At 43.1% G+C, this 20,107-nt stretch overlaps 1 protein-coding gene across 4 annotated transcripts in view; it reads left to right on the top strand.

The window, feature by feature from the left end:
- Positions 1-2,670: 2,670 nt before the first annotated feature.
- The window catches only part of RBAK (RB associated KRAB zinc finger), a 24,092-nt gene continuing 6,655 nt past the window's right edge, over positions 2,671-20,107 (top strand). Inside the window, exons 1-5 of one of the 4 annotated variants that reach the window (XM_025401517.1) lie at positions 2,671-2,802; positions 3,088-3,223; positions 4,830-4,888; positions 14,654-14,780; positions 15,043-15,138. In XM_025401517.1, the coding sequence (XP_025257302.1) occupies positions 4,874-4,888; positions 14,654-14,780; positions 15,043-15,138 (238 nt within the window). In that variant the 5' untranslated portion in view covers positions 2,671-2,802; positions 3,088-3,223; positions 4,830-4,873. Of the gene's footprint in view, positions 3,224-3,509; positions 3,862-4,829; positions 4,889-14,653; positions 14,781-14,959; positions 16,650-20,107 lie in introns of those variants that run through there. The other 3 variants (XR_003121754.1, XM_025401518.1, XR_003121755.1) reach the window with 3 other exon arrangements.

Here is a 20,107-nt window from a genome sequence, read left to right as displayed (position 1 = left end):
AAAAAAAAAAAAAAAAAAAAAAAAAAGGCTTTATTTCTCTTTGCATCTCATTAATGGATCACCTGTGATGGGTGGGCATCACAGTCTGGTTTAACGCTTATTCAGTAATAAAATTGTTTTATTTTCTGAATTTGTGGAGAGAATATTCTAGGTTAACAGAATTCTTTATTTTATTTATTTATTTATTTATTTTTATTTTGAGATGGAGTCTTGCTCTGTTGCCAGGCTGGAGTGTAGTGGCGTGATCTCCACTTACTGCAATCTCCACTTCCCAGGTTCAAGTGATTCCCCTGCCTCAGCCTCCCAAGTAGCTGGGACTACAGGGGTGCACCACCACACCCAGCTGATTTTTTGTGTTTTAGTAGAATTGGGGTTTCACTATGTTGGCCAGGATGGTCTTGATCTCCTGACCTCATGATCCACCCACCTCGACCTCCCAACGTTCTGGGATTACAGGTGTGAGCCACTGCGCCTGGCCTCAGAAGAATTTATTTTTAGTCTTTTCCTTACCAGTTTTTATGAAACAACTGGGCAAGAATACTGTTAGATTTCACCAAAAAATTGTGATGAAACATTGTCCTTATGATCCCATGTTTGAAAATTGACATTTTAATTGTAAACCAAAAATAAAATTCTAAGCCCCCACAACTGACTGAATGGACTCCCCTGTTGGCCAACAGGATCCAAAATAAACATGAAAAACTAATTCAGGTCATGACGGGAAGGAGGGGATCGGACATAACTTGTCATACTCTCCTCCCGTCAGAGTTTAGGCACAGCTGACCAACATTAGCATTAGAATACAGGTCATAAGACAAAACAGGCTTTTTGTATCAGTAAGATACCCAACTCCAACAGACTCTGATATAGCACCACATGACAGATAGCAGTCCCTGAAGGAAATCATAGTATTTTACCCTATAATATATTTTCTTTGACACACTTTAAGATAGTCCTGCAAAGCCATCTCTTTGGGGGAAATTTGCATTCTGTAGAGAATCTCCTTCTCTTACACTTTTCTGGAGAGTCTGACACCTTTTAAGATCCAATAAGAGATATTTATCATCTATTCTCTCTGAAGCCTGTTCTGAGGCTTCACCTACATAACAAGAACCTTGGTTTCCACAATCCTGATTATCTTAACTCACGCTTTTCTTTTCTTTCCCTCCCTCTTTCTTTTCCTTCCTTCCTTCCTTTCCTTTCTTTCCCTTCTTTCTTCCTCTCTCTCTTTTTCTCTCTGTTTCTTTCTTTCTTTTGTTCTCTGTTGCCCAAGCTGGAGTGCAGTGGCACCATCATGGCTCACTGTAGCCTCAACTTCCCAGGCTCAAGCGATCCTCCCATCTCAGCCTCCTGAGTAGCTGGGACTACAGGCAGGCACCACCACACCTGGATTTTTTTTTTTTTTTTTTTTTTTTTTTGGAGGGGGGGGTCTCGCTGTGTTGCCCAAGCTGTCCTTGAATTCCTGGCCTCAAGGGATCCTCCCAGCTCCCCCTCCCAAAGTGCTGGGATTACAGGTATGAGCCATCACAATGGCCCATTTCTTTATGTAGTCTTCCAGCTGTTCAGCCAATGCTTAACTCTGAACCAAGTGCCAATCTTTGAATCTACTAGTGACCTGAAACCTTTTCCTGGCTGACCCAATGTATACCTCCCATGTATTGATTGATGTCTTTGCCTGTAACTGCTGTCTCCCTGAGATGTATAAAACCAAGCTGTAACCCAACCACTTTGGGCTCACGTTTTGCGGACCCCCTGAGGCTGTGTCACCAGCCATGGTCACTCAAACAGGCCCAGAATAAAACTCTTTACAGACTTCGACTCTTTTTGGTCAACATAACCTAACCCTAAACATAATCCTCCTGGGGAAGGTAAGATCACAGGCATCTCTTTTCTTCGTTCGATTTGTGTGTGTATTTCCTGATTTCTCTACAGTTTTTAGGCATTCGCTGTGTGATCTAGAAAAGCTATGGAGTCTCGCTCCGTCGCCAGGCTGGAGTGCAGTGGCATGATCTCGGCTCACTGCAACCTCCGCCTCCCGGGTTCTAGTGATTCTCCTGCCTCAACCTCCCGAGTAGGTGGGATTACAGGCACGCGCCACCACGCCCAGCTACTTTTTGTATTTTTAGTAGAGACAGAGTTTCACCATGTTGAGCAGGATGGTCTCTTATCTCTTGACCTCGCGATCCGCCGCCTCAGCCTCCCAAAGTGCTGGGATTACAGGCGTGAGCCACCGCGCCCGGCCACAAATTGTTTTCTTTTTCTTTCTTGGAAAGCATCGCTGAGCATTTATCCTGTCCTAGTATTTGAGTGAAACTTAATCTTAGCATTTCAGCTCAGTAACCATGATACACCCTTTCCTTTCCTTCTCCTTATGGGAAACTCGGTTCTAACCCAGAGGCTTTGGGCTCCAGGACCCAGTCAGGCAGCCCTGGACTTGACCCTAAAAGGGAATAAAGACAAATGCGAAGTTCAGTCCGGGGTTCAGGGCTGCCAAAGCTCATAGCCTGGAGCTTCTTACCCTTTAGGCGGGGTAGAGACATTTAAAACGGCCCCTAAACTTGGGGGGCGCATAGGCTCCTGGGAAATAGAGTCCGATACTTGTCCTGGGCCCAGCGGCGGGCCCTGGGAGGCGGACTTCCGGTGCAGTGCTGCGCGTGTGCACTTCTCCCTGTGTGCGTGTTCGCGCATGCGCGCTGGCCCCGCACTGCCCTCGCTTCCTGTGCGTCCTCAGGTCACCGCTTACTCTGGTTCCCAGGCTTTGGCCTCCAGTGGACGAGAATCGCGGAGCTTGCGGGGCTGGACGCTGACCGCCAGGGCCAGCACCTAGGCGGGCGCAGAGCTGTGCGGGGCAGGGTTCGCGCGTGCCGGGTGGAGGCTCGAGCGGGGACCCCGGAGCGTGAGCCCCGGAGCCGGCGGCGCTGGGGCCAGAGGGACCGGGCGGGAGGTGGCGGAGGCGAAAGGGCTGCGGGACCCGGGCCTGGCCCGTTTGTGTCCTTGGCGGCCTGGACCAGGCCGCTGCTGTACGGTGAGCCCCAGGGAGGAGGATCTGGGCCGCGGGAAGGACACTCGCCTGGATTTGCCCTGTAGGCCTGGCCGGGGCCCCTCGGGAGCAGAACAGCCTTGGTGAGGTTGAGAGGAGGGGACCTCGCGAGCAGACGTGCGACAGCAGGCCCGCCCCGGCTTCTTGGGAGCCGTGGGGCAGAGGCTGCGGAGCCCCAGGCGGGTAGGTCTTGGGTTTTCGGGCCTGGAGCGAGAAGGGCCTGGGTAAAGTCACCGTGCGTTGGGGACCTTAGAGTGTGGGGCAGGGGGAGGGTCCCGATCGCTTGCAGGAGAGACGCGTGTTTCGGTTTGAAGGCAGGGTCCGGCTGCACCGAACAGGCGCTGCATGGGAAGATCTGGGAGGACGAGGCTTACGGGGACGTGGAGGGTGTCCCCAGCCTCAGCTGCGGACGTCGTCTCCACTCCCCACTAACCCCTAATAGCCCTTCCTCCTCCTCTCCGTGCTCCAGATTTCGACCGCCTCTAAACGTCTGTCAGCACCTCTGTTCTCTCATTTAAGTGTCTGCTGATTCCCCCCTTAGATCTGCCCCGGAGAATGGTAGTAATGCAGGAACAGTCTGCAGGGATTCTCTCTTGCTGCCTCAGTTGCTAGGGGAAGAGGCTGGGCCTTAGCAGGTGGACGACTTGACCAGGTCACGGGCTTTGTGGGTAGAGGTGCTCATAGTAGAGCTCAGGAGTCTTATCTCCCAGGCCAGTGTTCTTTCTCCCGTATCCTAGTTTTCTTAATAGAAGATTATTAGGTGCAGCAATAACCAAATTCAGTTAGATAATTTAGAAACAAAACCATATTTTATACATACTCATTTCTGAGAGCTCACATACTCGATTCCTGTGGCTTTTTTGATTTTAAGCAGTTTAAAGAGACAATAAGGAAATGCGGGCGGATACAGTGGCTCACACCTGTAATCCCAGCACTTTGCGGGGCTAGGGCAAGAGTATCCCTTGAGACCAGGAGTTAGAGGAGTTAGAGACCAGCCTAGGCAACATAGGGAGACCCTGACTCTACAAAAAATACAAAAGTAGCCAGGCATGCTGGGACCTGTGGTCCCAACTACTCAGGAGGCTGAGGTGGGAGGATCGATGGAGCCCAGGAGGTCGAGGCTGCAGTGAGCTGTGAATGCAACACTGCACTCCAGCCTGGGTGGTAGATTGAGACCCTGTCTCAACAAACCACAAAAATCACGAGCCGTATGATGGGATTTTTTTTTTCTTTTTGCATGATGGCAGACTATTTATAAAAGGAGTCATGTTACCCATGAGAGTCTAACTCGTCTAATTACTACCTGATTATCTTAGAGTTACAAAGTTACAAGTGCATGCTTCCCCATCACTCGTGTGTGTGTGTGTGTGTGTGTGTGTGTGTGTGTGTTGTGACAGTGTCTCTCACCTAGTCTGGAGTGCAGCAGCGTGGTCTCGGCTCACTGCAACCTCCACCTCCCAGGTTCGAAGGATTCTTGTGCCTCTGCCTCCTGAGGGACTACAGGCATGTGACACTACGCCTGGCTAATTATTTTGTTATTTTTAAGTAGAGAGGGGGTTTCACCATGCTGGCCGAGGCAGGCTGATCACTTGAGGCCAGAATTCGAGACCAGCCTGGCCAACATGGCGAAACCCTGTATCACTCTTTTAGGCCCTTCTGAGTGTTTGCAGGCTGAGTGTTCAGAGGGTGTTAGCCTATTGAGCTTTCTTTTGTGGTTCTTACACACGAGATTTCTGCCTTTGCAAGCCAGAGCACTTATGACTTCAATGACCTGCTTCTCCCCCTCTAGGTCTACCAGCCACAGTCTCTGCACGTTTCCAAGAGCAGCAGAAAATGAACACATTGCAGGTGAGTTTTCCTGCTTGTGTATATGTCCAACTACTTTATTTTATGATGCATTTTCAGAGATTTGTAAGAATTCATACTTCTTTTTTTTCTTTTTTTTGAGATGGGGTCTTGCTCTGTTGCCCAGGCTGCAGTGCAGTGGCATGACCTCGCTTCACTGCAACCTCCACCTCCTGGGTTCGAGCGATTCTCCTGCCTCAGCCTCCCAAGTAGCTGGGATTACAGGCATGCGCCACTATGCCCAGCTAATTTTTTGTATTTTTAGAAGAAACAGGGTTTCACCATGTTGGCCAGGCTGGTCTCAAACTCCTGACCTCAGGTGACCCCGCCTCAGCCTTCCAAAGTGCTGGGATTACAGGCATGAGCCACCGCGCCCAGCCAGGATTCATACTTTAAAATGGGAATGTGGAACTAGACATTACCCTGTAAAATGTAGTGAGTGTGGCAGATCAGCACCAAAAGTGATTTGTGAAGCTTGTATGTATGGGTAGTATATTTTAAGGCTGTTGAAATTGAGCCGCACCCAGGGCTGATATTCTTTGCAGTCATCGCAAAAGGAAAATGCCGTTTGTATTAGTCCATTCTCACACTGTATAGAGAAATAACTGAGACTGGGTAATTTATAAAGAAAAGAGGTTGAATTGGCTCCCACCTGCAGGCTCTGTCATAGGAAGCGTGGCTGGGGAGGCCTCAGGACACTTACAGTCATGGAGAAGGCAAAGGGAAAGCAGATACAGCATCCATCACCAGAGCAGGAGGAAGAGGGAGCAGGAGGCGCTACACACTTTTAAACAACCACGTGTTGTGATAACTCACTCAGTATCAGGAGAACAGCACCAAGAGGGAAATTGCCCCCATGATCCAGTCACCTCCCACCAGGCCCTACCTCCAACATTGGGGAATACAATTGAACGTGAGATTTGGGCGGCGACACAAACCAAAACCATATCACCATCCGTGACATCGTTTGCATTGTCACCATCCGTGACATCATTTGCATTGATTATAAGGAGAAACCAATTTTGTTACTTGTGGATTTAAAATATTTTCTAGGACTTGGAAAAATTTCTTCATTCAAGTTGATATAATTATGGATAGCTTTCCTGATAACAACCATTAAATTACCGTAACTTATGGCTTATTCTTGGTGCTTAGGTAAGCAGAGGGCCTGCTGCCCAAGGAGAACTTGGTGCATATCATTTTTCCAGGGATGGAAATACTGTGGTCCAAGTAGACAGAATTCTGTTTTTACTCTTGAGTCCTAGATCATGGAGGGAATGAATGACGTGGTCATCCTTCAAATACTTGTTCTTCTTTTTGTTTGGGTTGCACAGCAGCAATATAGTTACTCTCTTGTGAAGGTTTCCTCATTTCTGTTTCTCATTTCAGTTCTCAGTGTTTTAGTTTTGTCCTTTTCACGTTGCTGAGTCAGTCAGTAAACATTACCGGTGATTTAATTGCAGTCAAATCCAGTGGGCATTTCCTAGCCCTACCTCACAGGACCCTTTGTCTGCCTTTGACATCTGTTACTTCCAAACTGATATTTCTCCATGGAGTCTCTCTTTTCTTGGCATTTAAAATGATTCATCTGTAAGTATTTATTTGTCTTTAAATGATGAAGTCTGTTTTGTTTTGTTTCCTTTTTTTCTTTTCTCCTTTTTTTTTTTTTTTTTTTTTTTGAGATAGTCTCACTCTGTTGCCCAGGCTGAAGTGCAGTGGCGTGATCTCGGCTCACTGCAAGCTCCGCCTCCTGGGTTCACGCCATTCTCCTGCCTCACCCTCCTGAGTAGCTGGGACTACAGGCACCCACCACCGTGCCCAGCTAATATTTTGTATTTTTAATAGAGACGGGGTTTCACCATGGTCTTGATCTCCTGACCTCATGATCTGCCCGCCTCCGCCTCCCAAAGTGCTGGGATTACAGGCGTGAGCCACTATGCCCGGCCTTCTTTTTTTCTTTTTTTGAGATAGGGTCTTGCTCTGTCACCCATGCTGGAGTGTAGAGACGTTCTCACAACTCACTGCAGCCTCAATCTCCTGGGCTCACACGATCCTCCTGCCTCAGCCTCCCGCGTAGCTGGGACTACAGGTGCACGCTGCCACACCCAGCTAATTTTTTTGTATTTTAGTAGAGACTGCGTTTCACCGTGTCACCCTGAGGCTGGTCTCGAACTCCTGAGCTCAGGCAATCTGCCCGCCTCGGCCTCCCAAAGTACTAGGATTGCAGGCGTGAGCCACTGCTCCCAGCCTAGAGATGTATTCTCACTGTATTGCTCAGGCTGGTCTCAAACTCCTGGCCTCAAGCAATCCTTTCACTTTGGCCTCCCAAAGTGCTATAAGATTACAGGTGTAAGCCACCACACCTGGCCAATAAGGAATCTTTTTAAAAGGGGCTAGGAATAACCCATAATACTCCCTTTCTTAATACATGTGGCAGTTGAGTTAAATCTTTCAATAGTTCCCATAGTATGTCTCTTCCGTGCTCATTGTTTTGAAGAAACTGAGTTGGTTATCCTCAGTTTAGATTGTGTTACCCTTGTTTCACCTTTAGCACATTTAAAAAAAAACATCTTGGGCCGGGCGCGGTGGCTCAAGCCTGTAATCCCAGCACTTTGGGAGGCCGAGACGGGCGGATCACGAGGTCAGGAGATCGAGACCATCCTGGTTAATATGGTGAAACCCCGTCTCTACTAAAAAGTACAAAAAAAAAACTAGCCGGGCAAGGTGGCGGGCGCCTGTAGTCCCAGCTACTTGGGAGGCTGAGGCAGGAGAATGGCGTGAACCCGGGAGGCAGAGCTTGTAGTGAGCTGAGATCTGGCCACTGCACTCCAGCCTGGGCGATAGAGCGAAACTCCGTCTCAAAAAAAAAAAAAAAAAAAAAACATCTTGTATGCCTTGTAAAATTGGTAGTTTGATCTGGAAGTCTAATCAGGTTTATGTTCAATTCTTTTCACACAGCTGTACCATACGTGGCATTTGTCTACTTCTGGAGGCACGTGTTACCTTCTTTGTTTTTGTGAACTTAAGAACTATCGACTGTTGATTATTGCTGTGATTTACTAGTTCATTAGGGGAGGCAAAATGGTGATCTGCTAATTCTACCATTTCTTTATTTACTAGCCAAAATAACTTTCTTTTCTTTTCTTGTTTTGGAAACAGAGTCGCACTATGTTACCCAGGCTGGCACGTTTATGGCTCACTGCAGCCTCAAACTCCTGTGCTCAAGTGATCCTCCCACTTCAGCCTCCCAAGTAGCTGAAAGTATAGTCATGTGCCACAATGCCCAGCTAATTTTTTAATTTTTAGTAGAGACAGGTTTCGCTATGTTGCCCAGGCTGGTCCTGAACTCCTGGGCTCAAGTGATCCTCTTCTTTAACCTCTCAGTGTTGGGATTATAGGCCTGAGCCATCACAGCTGGCCTAGAATAATTTTCTGAAGATAAATTTCTATTCTCTATTTGGTTATGTAATTCATGCAGGAAAGACAGTTTCTAAAATATTGAGTAGGCTTCTAAGCAGGAAGGTTTTTTTGTTTTGTTACCATTATGAGCTCATGGGTTTAAACAGATAGTAAATATTTCAGTACATCGAAGTTGTGATTCTTTTAGAAAATTAAATGGCTCCATCTTTGGCCAGATGGAATCCCTTTAAGTTGGTTTCTGAGTCCTTTTGAAATATATTTGATATATTTGATAGCAAATATATACATATAATATGTATTTGATAGCATTATTTTCTGTTCAGCATTTCGTTTCGAAATCATTTCAAATTTTCAGAAAAATTGCAAGGATTTTACAAAGAAATACCAGATACTTCCTTTTGTTCAGATACTTCATTCTTAACATTTTCCCACATTAATCATTTATATGGATATATACATATATGTGTGTATATGTATTTATATTTTTTTTCTGAACTATTTGAGAGTGTCATGTCTCTTTACCCTATAAAGTTTTACATTATATCTCATAAAATCAAGAACATTCTATTAAATATCCATAGCACGGTAATTGAATTCAGGAAATTTGTCATTGATTTAATACTTTTATCTCAACTATAGTTCATTTTCCAGTTTTTGCCAATTTCCCAATAATTTCCTTAATAGCAATTTTTAATTTTTGGTAGAAGATTCAGTCTAGGACTGTCAATTGCCTTTAGTTTTCATGCTTTTTAAGTCTGTTTAATATGGATTTGTTCCTCAGTGCCATTATAAATTTAAGAATACAGGCCAGTGATTTTATAGAAGTCTTTAAATTTAGGTTTCCCTGATCTTTCTTCATGATTAGATTTAGATTGTGAATTTTTGTCTGGAATGCTACATGGAACCTCTTAAATTTATGGCGTAGAATAGGATCTGTCTTGGGAAAATTCTACGCATCTTGAGAAGATGGCTTGTTCTGCTCTGGTTGGGTAGAGTGTTTGATAAATGTTAATGAGATCAAGTTGGTTGGTTGTGTTGTTGAGGTGTACTATATCCTTGTTGATTGTGTGCCTATTTGTATCAATTGTCAGGGAGAGGGGACTGAAATCTCCTGCTGTAATTGTGGTTCTGTTTCTCTTTGCAATTTTACCACTTTTTGCTTTATGTGTTATATTAGATACATAAATGTTCAAGGTTGTTACGTCCTGTTGATTAATAAACCACTTTGTAAAATGGCCTTCCTTATCCCTGCTAATATTCCAGGCTGTGAAATGTACTTTGTTATTTATGTAGCATTCTTTTTAGTAATACATGCATGGTATATCTTATTCCATCCTTTTACTTTTAACGTATTTGCATCTTTATATATAAAGTATTATTTCTTATAGGCAGCAAGATTTAGATCTTGCTTGTTTTCATCAGTCTATTTCTGTCTCATAATTGGGGATGTATAGACTGTTTACATGTAATGTGATTATTGATAAAACTAGTTAGGTTATAGTCCATTGTCTTTGCTTTCTTTTAGTCTCATCTTCTTTGTTTCTTTTTAAAATGTCTTTGTTTGTCTTCCTTCCTTTTGATTAACTGAGAATGTTTTATGATTCTACTTTTATGTCTTCTGTTGGGTTTTTAGCTATCACACTGTTTTGTTATTTTAGTGAGTTAGAATTTATAGTGTGCAACTTTAATTATCATAGTTTATTCTTAAGTAATGTACCATTTTTCTTAGAGTAAGAGAAACTTAACAATAGGATACTTCCATTTCTCTCCTCTTGGTCTGTACACCATTGTTCATTTTATTTTTACAGGTGGTATCAGTGCCACACAGAATCTATTACATTGTTGTTAATTAAACTGTTATCTTTTATTTGTTTGTTTGTTTGTTTATTTATTTATTTTGAGACAGAGTCTCACTCTGTCCCCCATGCTGGAGTGCAGGGGTGTGATCTCGGCTCACTGTAACCTCTGCCTCCTGGGTTCAAGTGATTCTCCTGCCTCAGCCTCCCGGGTAGCTGGGACTACAGACACCCACAACCATACCTGGCTAATTTTTATATTTTTAGTAGAGATGAGGTTTCGCAATGTTGGCCAGGCTGGTCGCAAACTCCTGACCTCAGGTGACCTGTCTGCCTCAGCCTCCCAAAGTGCTGGGATTACAGATGTGAGCCACCACACCCGACCCAGTTATCTTTTAAAGAGATTTAAATAATGAAAGAAAATACGCAGTTACCATTTCTGGTACTCTTCATTCCTTTGTGTAAATCTAAATTTTTATTTGCTGTCATTTTACTTCTGCCTGAAGGACTTTCTTTAACATTTCTTCTAGTTGATGATGAATTCTTGTATGTCTGCAAATGTCTTCATTGTCTTTCCTTTTAAAGGTGTTTTTGCTGGATTTTTCTCCACAGTGCTTTAAATATGTTTCTCTATCGTCTTCCTGCTTACATTTTTTTCTAAGAGAAATCTGATGTCATACTCATCTTTGTTCCCCTGTATATAACATGTCTTTTTGTCTTCCCTCCCTTATTGTTTTAAACTTTTTATCATTAGTTTTGGGCAATTTGATTGCAATATGTCATGGTATCATTTTTTTCATGTTTCTGTTTTGGGGATCATTGAACTTCTTGGATCTTGGGTTTATGGTGTCATCACTTTGGGAACATTTTTATCATTTTTTCTTCAAATATCCACCACCTCCCTCCATTGATTCTTGTTGCCTGTATATTAGGCCACTTGAAATTTTCCCACAACAGACTGTTGCTCTTTATTTGCTTTTAATTGTTTGTTCTGTTTCATTTTATGTAACTTCTGTTGCTATCTTTATATTTACTAATGTCTTTTTTCCACGATGCTGTTAATCTTGTCCAGTTTAATTTTCATCTCAGATATTCTAGTTTCTGTCTGTAGAAGGTTCACATGGGTCTTTTTTACATCTTGCCTGTCTCAATTTTTTTGAACATTTGGAATAGAATGATGAACTCTCTCAGTGCTCTGTGCCAGTTGTAAACTCTGTGTCAATTCTGGGCCAGTTTTGATGGACTGATTCTTTTCTTCCTTATGGGTTGCAATTTCCTGCCCATTTTCCCATCTTGCAACTCTTTCTCCTCACATCTGCCTCTGTTCTTCTTCCCTGCTCCGTGGCCTGGAAATGCTCAAGGCAGAAGTTGATTGGTTCACCTTGTTTATTTCCCATCACTCATAGATAACTCTACTGCCTGATAGTCAGTGCCTTGAAAACCATTGCTTCAGCCCAGGCGTGGTGGCTCATACCTGTAATCACAGCACTTTGGGAGGCCGAGGCAGGTGGATCATGAGGTCAGGAGTTCGAGACCAGCCTGGCCAACATGGTGAAGCCCCATCTCTACTAAAAGTACAAAAATTAGCTAGGCGTGCTAGTGCACACCCGTAATCCCAGCTACTCGGGAGGCTGAGGCAGGAGAATCACTGGAACCCGGGAGACGGAGGTTGCAGTGAGCCAAGATTGTGCCGTATCACTCTAGTCTGGAAGACAAGAGTGAGACTTCGCCAAAAAAAAAAAAATTGCTTCATACATGTTCTCCGTTTTATGTTTCTTTCTGTTTTTGTTTTTTTGTTGTTGTTCTTTGGTATGTGCTGTTTCAGGTTAGAGGGTATATCCAGTACCTGTTAGTTTATCACAACTGAGAGCAGAAGTCCTAATGTCTCTCTATATATATTTTTTCTAATATACGTATTTTTTTCTTCGTAGAGATAGGGTCTTGCTATGTTGCCAAGACTGGTCTCAAACTCCTGGCCTCAATCAGTCCTTCTGCCTCAGCTTTCCAGAGTGCTGGGATTACAGGCATGAGCTACCGCACCTGGCCTGGATCCAGTTTTATCCATGTCCAAATGTTTTTTTTTCCCTGAGCTGTTTTTGATTTTCTTCCACCTCATATGAACTGTAGTGTCAGTTTATCTAGTTCCAGGAAAAAGCTTTTTGGTATTTTTATTGGGATTGCATATTTATAAAGTAATTTAGGGTAACTGATTAAGTTGACCTTAATAATACAACTAATTTTTTTTTTTTTTTTGGATTTTTAATAGAGATGGAGTTTCACCATGTTGACCAGGCTGGTCTCAAACTCCTGACCTCAGGTGATCTGCCTGTCTCGGCCTCCCAAAGTTTTGGGGTTATAGGCATGAGCCACCATGCCCAAGCACTTTTACTTTTTCTTATATTCCTCTATTGTTTTCTCTTCTCTAATTGTAGATAGTGAGCATTTTATTAATACCTTGTTCTTGATCTTAGTGGGAAGGTATGTCGTTTTTCCCTGTTAAGTAAAATCTTGACTTTTGGACCGAGAAGACTGAGGCGTAAATTTTGTGTGTGTGTGTGTGTGTGTGTGTGTACACGCAAACTGTATATATGTGCTTGTGTGTAATTGAAATACGTATGTCACATATATATCATATGTACTATTGCATATTAGGGTACAATAGTTATATTTGTGTATATACATAATATGTTAATGAAGTTTCTATTTTCTTTAGTTTGTTTTTTTAAATCAGCTTTTTCTGTCAAGCTTTTTCAAGTATCTTTGTGGATACAAGACTTTTCTTCTTTGCTGTGTTATAGTGGCTTGTCATATTAATAGATTTCCAAATATTAAACTAGTCAAATGGGAATAAGTCCCATTTGGCTGTTGTATATTATGTTTTTAAACTGGTACTAGATTTTGTTTGGTTATGTTTCATTTTGGGTATTTGTATTGATGTAAGTGGTATTGGCATGTAATTTTATGTTGTTTATTGGTTGATCAGTCTTCTAACCCCTACTGCCTCCTTACATTCTGGACTAACTTAACCCAGAAGGTTATAGCTCTCTCTCAGTGATTTTATCAGCTCCTGTGGCCTGCCTATGGATAAGCTTGGGTGTCCTGCTTTAGTTTCTAAGCCCAGCAGCCTAGTGGCTCTGCCTCTGCTATCTCTTGGGATCTACCTGGTCCTAGCTGTATCACTGGGTTTGAACCCCTTGTTGATATGTTCTTTATAAATAATAGGATAATGCAACATGCTTACTGGGCACTTTCTTTTTCTAAACTACAAGTTTGGGCAGGGCATGCTGGCTCAAGCCTGTAATCCCAACACTTTGGGAGACCAAGGCAGTTGGATTGCTGGAGCCCAGGAGTTTTGTATTTTTCCTTTTTTTTTTTTTTTTTTTTTTTGAGATAAGGTCTCGCTCTGTTGCCTAGGCTGGAGTGCGATGTTGCGTTCACAGCTCACTGAAGCCTTGACCTCCCAGGCTCAAGCGATCCTCCTGCCTTTGCCTCCCAAGTAGCTGGAACTACAGGCATGTGCCATGATGTCCAGCCAATTTTTTTAAAAAATTTTATTTTTAGCAGAGATGAGGTCTTACTGTGTTGCCCAAGCTGGTTTCGAACTCCTGAGCTCAAACAATCTTCCCACCTCAGCCTCCCAAAGTGCTAGGATTATAGGCATGAGTCACCATGCCCAGCCCCAACCTCTTAAAAATTGAAGCTGCTTCATGTTTGCCATTGGTACTTTTTACACCTCATCATATTCTTCCCCTTCATCCCATAGAATACACAGTGCATCTTTAAGGACTTCCAGTTAACTGAGTCTGAAGCCTAATATGATGGCATAAAGTTAAAATAATTTGATTCTCTTTTTTTAAATCATTCTGCACCTTGTCTGCATTACTCTAATAACAGCTTTGGGCATTCATTCATTTAACGAATACTTATTGCTGTAAGATTGAGATGTTTGAGATAAAACTCTGCCATGCAGATAGCCAGAGGCCACTGGCCATGAGAATAAAAGAGCCAGAAGAACAAGGAGTTGAAACTAGGTGAGAGCCCCAGAGCAGTGAGTTAGGAAGAAGAAGACCAGGAACTGAGTGGTGGACGCTCCAACATGAAGAGGTCCAGGAGAAGGGGAGGGTCTGGCAGCAAAGAAGACTAAAAGAAGTGACCAGGAGTAAAATGCATATGTTTGTTTACATGTTTATCTCCTTATTAGGTTGTCCACTTTTTGAGAGCAGGCATGATGTTTCACTCATATCCCCAAAACTCAGTTCAGTTTCAAAATAGGAGTTCAGTTGTGTTTGGGGTTTTTGTTTTTGTGGGTAATATATATTATATATATATATGTGTGTGTGTGTACATATACACATGTATGTATACGTGTATATACATGATCCCAAAGGATATATGTTTCCAATATGATTTCCAATATGATTTCCCTTCCATAATCCGTAACATAAAATAAGGTATACAGTGTTCATGGTTAACTTTACCAGTGAGCTTTGTAAAATGTTATCCCCCCATCCCTTTTCCATATTTCCCAATTCTGATCATGTTGCCATTACAGGGGCCAGTGTCATTCAAAGATGTGGCTGTGGATTTCACCCAGGAGGAGTGGCAGCAACTGGACCCTGATGAGAAGATAACATACAGGGATGTGATGTTGGAGAACTATAGCCATCTAGTTTCTGTGGGTGAGGATAGCTTGCTTTCTGAATGCTCTCAGTTGAATGGGGTTTTATCCTTGAATTTGAAGAAATAAGTGATGACACCATTTAATTCCTTGTGGGCACTAGCTGGAGTATTTATATTATTATTCATTAAAAGGTTCTAACTTTGATAAGGTAAAAAATGGAGCACTTCTGTTATGCAGCTTATGAGGTGGCAACATCTTGTACTTTGGAGATTCTGAAGCCAAGCAGCTTGCCCAAGTCCTCCTTCTTTTCCCATTAACAGGGTATGATATCACCAAGCCAAACGTCATCATTAAGTTGGAGCAGGGAGAAGAGCCGTGGATAATGGAAGGTGAATTTCCATGTCAACATAGTCCAGGCAAGTTAGTAGAGTATCAAATGTTAAAAAATGCTCATCCCAGACCTTTGGGAGTGACTAAAGAGTTGTTGACATGTATTCAGTACCCTCAGGCACACCTCCCAACCCCCAAATATCACTTTCCTTCCCACACACATACATGAACTCTTCTGTTGATTTTACATTTGATTTACATTGGTAGGGATTTTTTCCATTCTAACCTGTACTGGAGACCTATTCACTTCCTCTTTCTCCAGCATTATTGGTAACTTACTCCCTCGCCATTACAGAATTGTTGTGGGGTTTTGTTTGTTTGTTTGTTTTTTGGAGACAGAGTCTTGTTCTGTCACCCAGGCTGGAGTACAGTGGTGCGATCTCAGCTCACTGCACCCACTACCTCCCAGGTTCAAGCAATTCTCCTTCCTCAGCCTCCTGAGTAGCTGGGATTACAGGTGCATGCCACCATGCCTGGCTAATTTTTGTATTTTTAGTAGAGATGGGGTTTCACCGTGTTGGCCGTGCTGGTCTTGAACTCCTGGCCTCAAGTGATCCACCCACCTCAGCCTCCCAAAGTGCTAAGATTACAGCCCTGAGCCACTGCTCCCAGCCTTACAGAATTGTTTTGTTTTGGGGCATTCAGAAGTCTGACATAAAAATTAACTTGAGACTTTTATCTTCATTCTTTTTTATCTTCCATTTTCTTTCCTTCCTTCCTTTAAAAATACCTTGGACTTATTTTCTGCCCTTAATTTTATTTACGTCTTTAGGCATTCAGATACCAAAACCTCATCTTCCACCTATGCTTATGAATTCAGTCACAGCTGGTAGTGTACGTCATTTCCCAAAGTCCATGCTCAGTTGATGTGACAATATAGCACTCCTCAGCTTTCCTCTCTTTCCCCAGTGCTCATTTATCAGCTGTCTGTGTGTTCATTTCCCCTTCCCCATAACTGGAATCATGCTCTGTCCGTAGTAGACATTCAGGAAGTGTGAATTTCATAAGTGAATATCCGTTCCTTTTCTTGCCTTTTCAGGAGTGTCACCCTAGGACCTGTTTTCCACTTTTTTGGTTTTCTTTGTATCCCCTAAAAGAGTTTATATGATCTCAACTTCTAAGACCTTTTTTCCTGTGTATTTTTGCAGCTTGCCTCCAAATTGATATGTCTAACACTTTTAACCAGAAGTCTAGTTGAATATTTTGCTTGATAACAGCAGTACCAGTGAGACAGTTCACTTCCTTCCTTCTCAGAATGTCTGATGATAAACTGTGCACATTCCAAAATCATGAATTCTGTCTACCTTCCTCACCTCCCAGTATTTGATTGTGCTAGTCTTCTCTCCATAGTTTGTGTTCTTTGTCCTTTGTGAAATGCTTTGCAGATCGTCAGCACATTCAGTTCCTTTTGACATTAATGTTCAGTATTCTCCCATACCTGGATTACAGTGGATCCATCTTCCATTCAAATGATCATTGTCGTTTTCCTTCATCTGCATTTTACTTGCCCAGATAATACATATTTTCTCTCCCTCCCTCCCTCCCTTCCTTCCATTTTGAGATGGAGTCTCGCTCTTATTGCCCAGGCTGGAGTGCAATGGCACAATCTCGGCTCACTGCAGCATTCCTCTCCCAGGTTCAAGCGATTCTCCTGCCTCAGCCTCCGAAAGTAGCTAGGATTACAGGCGCACGCCGCCATGCTTGGCTAATTTTTATATTTTTAGTAGAGATGGGGTTTCACCATATTGGTCAGGCTGGTCTCTAACTCCTGACCTTGTGATCCACCTGCCTCGGCCTCTCAAAGTGCTGGGATTACAGGTCTGAGCCACTGTGCCCAGCCTATTTATTTATTGAGACAGAGTCTCTGTAACTGAGGCTGGAGTGCAGTGGTGCAATCTTGGCTCAGGATAACCTCTGCCTCCCAGGTTCAAGTGATTCTTGTGCCTCAGCCTCCCGAGTAGCTGGGATTACAGGCTTGCACCATCAACGCCTGGCGTGTTTTTGTGGTTTTTTTTTTTTTTTTGAGATGGAGTCTCGCTCTGTCGCCCAGGCTGGAGTGCTGTGGCCGGATCTCAGCTCACTGCAAGCTCCGCCTCCCGGGTTTACGCCATTCTCCTGCCTCAGCCTCCCGAGTAGCTGGGACTACAGGCGCCCGCCACCTCGCCCAGCTGGTTTTTTGTATTTTTTAGTAGAGACGGGGTTTCACCGTGTTAGCCAGGATGGTCTCGATCTCCTGACCTCGTGATCCGCCCGTCTCGGCCTCCCAAAGTGCTGGGATTACAGGCTTGAGCCACCGCGCCCGGCCAATTTTTGTATTTTTAAGAGACAGGGTTTCAGTCTGTTGGCCAGAAGTTCAACAGAGTGATCTGCCCTCCTCAGCTTCCCAAAGTGCTGGGATTACAGGCATGAGCCACTACACCCAGCCCCTTCATTTAATTTTAAATTGTGGTTTAAAAAACACATAACATGGCCCAGCACAGTGGCTCACGCCTATAATCCCAGCACTTTGGGAGGCCAAGGCAGGTGGATCACAAGGTCAGGAGATCAAGACCATCCTGGCGAACACGGTGAAACCCCATCTCTACTAAAAATACAAAGATATTAGCCAGGCATGGTGGCAGGCATCTGTAGTCCCAGCTACTTGGGAGGCTGAGGCAGGAGAGTGGCATGAACCCGGGAGGCAGAGCTTGCAGTGAGCGGAGATTGCCGCTGCACTCCAGCCTAGGCGACAGAGCAAAACTCCGTCTCAAAACAAACAAACCAAAAAAAACACGTAATATGCAATTTACCGTCTTAACCATTTTTAAGTGTACAGTAATGTTAACTGTATTTGCATTGTTGAGCAATAAACTTTAGAACTTTATGCTTTACATTTGAGCTTAAAAGGTTAACTCCTTGAAGTTTCCTTCATGATTCGTTGACTACTCCAGTCTTTCCTTCTCTTAATACCTATTCCACTCAGCGATTGTTTCCACAAAAAGTTAGATATGATTATATACTCCAATATGATTATACACTCTGATAGGATTATATATTCTGAGATTGTGTGCTCTGATAGGATTCTATGCTGTGATAGGAGTGGTATATGCTCTGAGTATAAGCTCTGATAGGAGTATATGCTCTGTGATTCTATGCTTTGATAGGAATATATGCTCTAAATGATTATATGCTCTGATAGGTAGGTACATATATTTGTTGCTTGAGCTTCTTCTACCAGAATTATAATCCTCCAAAGAGGAAAGACCTTTTTACTTTTCTTGCTTTGATAATGCAACATACAGTAGGTATTCAGTGGGTTTTTTTATTGACTTGCCAAGGAGCTAGGTAAAAGAAAGATCTTTATCATTAATCCATTGAGAGATCATTTATTCTGAACTATAGATTCTGATAAAACAGATAGGGGTTAGATTAGAACCTGTAAGCACCCATCAGATTAGGAACTACTTTAATTTCTGTTCAGAGAGATAGAAAGAAAATATGAATACTTTCCAGGGGCATAGGTTTTGGTTAGGAAATAGGATCATAGCTGCATGAACTATAAAATTCAGCTTTCACATGGAAAATTTATACTCCAATGCACATTGTGCAACTTTATGTAAAAGCTATTTTAAAATGTAAGGGAAAGAGATTCAGTGAACTGGGAAGAGATTTGATAAGTGTCTTCAACTTTCCCCCAAAGTATAGATAGATTTTGAGTATAGCCAACACCAGAAGTCAAACTGAGCGGGGAAGATCACTAGCACAGACTTGTGGCTGAGAATATGCAAGGCATAGCCTAGGCTTCCAGGAGCAGAAGATGTTGGCAGATTAGTGGAATGCTAGCTTGGATATATATCATGAATCCAGGTAGTGAAAAATATCATTAATAACCTTTCTGTTTCTTCTGTTGGAGTTTGGGGTGCTGGAGCTCAGAGATGTTGTAGATTTCTGAGCAGAGTACCATCAGGGTTGCTTTGAATGTGGGTGATAGCAGCTAACAATAGTTTAGTGGATCCAAAAATGTGTAAGATACATAAAAATAAAAGTACATCATAGGGGCAGCTTTAGGAATCTGAGATACAAGATTTTACACCAAATGAAACCCAGGAGTTTGGGAACTCTTGTTTGTATTCAGAATTAGGTAAAAGAATTATAGGGACATGAATGGTTTTAGGAAATTTAAGTCAGCAAATTGAAAGAAAATTAATGGCTGAACTTAATGATCATTTGTTTTATGTTATAAACTGTTCTAAGCAGTTTACATGTACTAATTCAGTCCTTTGACAACCCCATGATTTAGGCACTCGTATTCATACTGAATTCAGATGAGGGAAACTGCATCACAGTTACGTAACTTGACCACGGTGCCTTAGTTAGTAAATTGTTGGGGGTTTGAACTGAGGTGGCCTGCTCTGGTGTTCATGCTCTTAACCACTGTGCTTTATTGTGCAATCAGGGAAAGCAGAATTTAATGGCTAAGAAGGTTAGCTAGTATTAAATACGACTTTCAGAACACTTCAAAGATCTGATCTTGGGTTTTTTGTTTTGTTTTTTCTTTTTCTTTTTTTAGTAGAGACAGGGTTTTGCATGTTGCCCAGACTGGTCTCAAACTCCTGAGCTCAGGCAATCCACCCGCCTTGGGCCCCCAAAGTGCTAGGATTACAGGCGTGAGCCACCATGCCCAGCATGATCTTGTTTTTAAGATACCCGCTGGCTGGCCACTGTGGCTCATGCTTGTAATCCCAGCACTTTGGGAGGCTGAGGTGGGTGGATCACCTGAGGTCAGGAGTTCAAGACCAGCCAGGGCAACATGGTGAAACTCTGTCTCTACTGAAAATACAAAAATTAGCTGGGGGCGGTGGTGTGTGCCTGTAATCCCAGCCAGTTGGGAGGCTGAGGCAGGAGAATCACTTGAGCCTGGGAGGTGGAGGTTGCAGTGAGCCAAGATTGTGCCATTGTACTCCAGCCTGGGTGACAGAGCGAGACTCCATCTCAAAAAAAAAAAAAAAAAAAAAA

The sequence above is a fragment of the Theropithecus gelada genome, chromosome 11 (assembly GCF_003255815.1).
Source record: "Theropithecus gelada isolate Dixy chromosome 11, Tgel_1.0, whole genome shotgun sequence".
In the NCBI taxonomy this organism is placed as follows: domain Eukaryota; kingdom Metazoa; phylum Chordata; class Mammalia; order Primates; family Cercopithecidae; genus Theropithecus; species Theropithecus gelada.
Note: the sequence above shows the minus strand (reverse complement) of the source record. Positions and strands in the feature narration are given on the sequence as shown.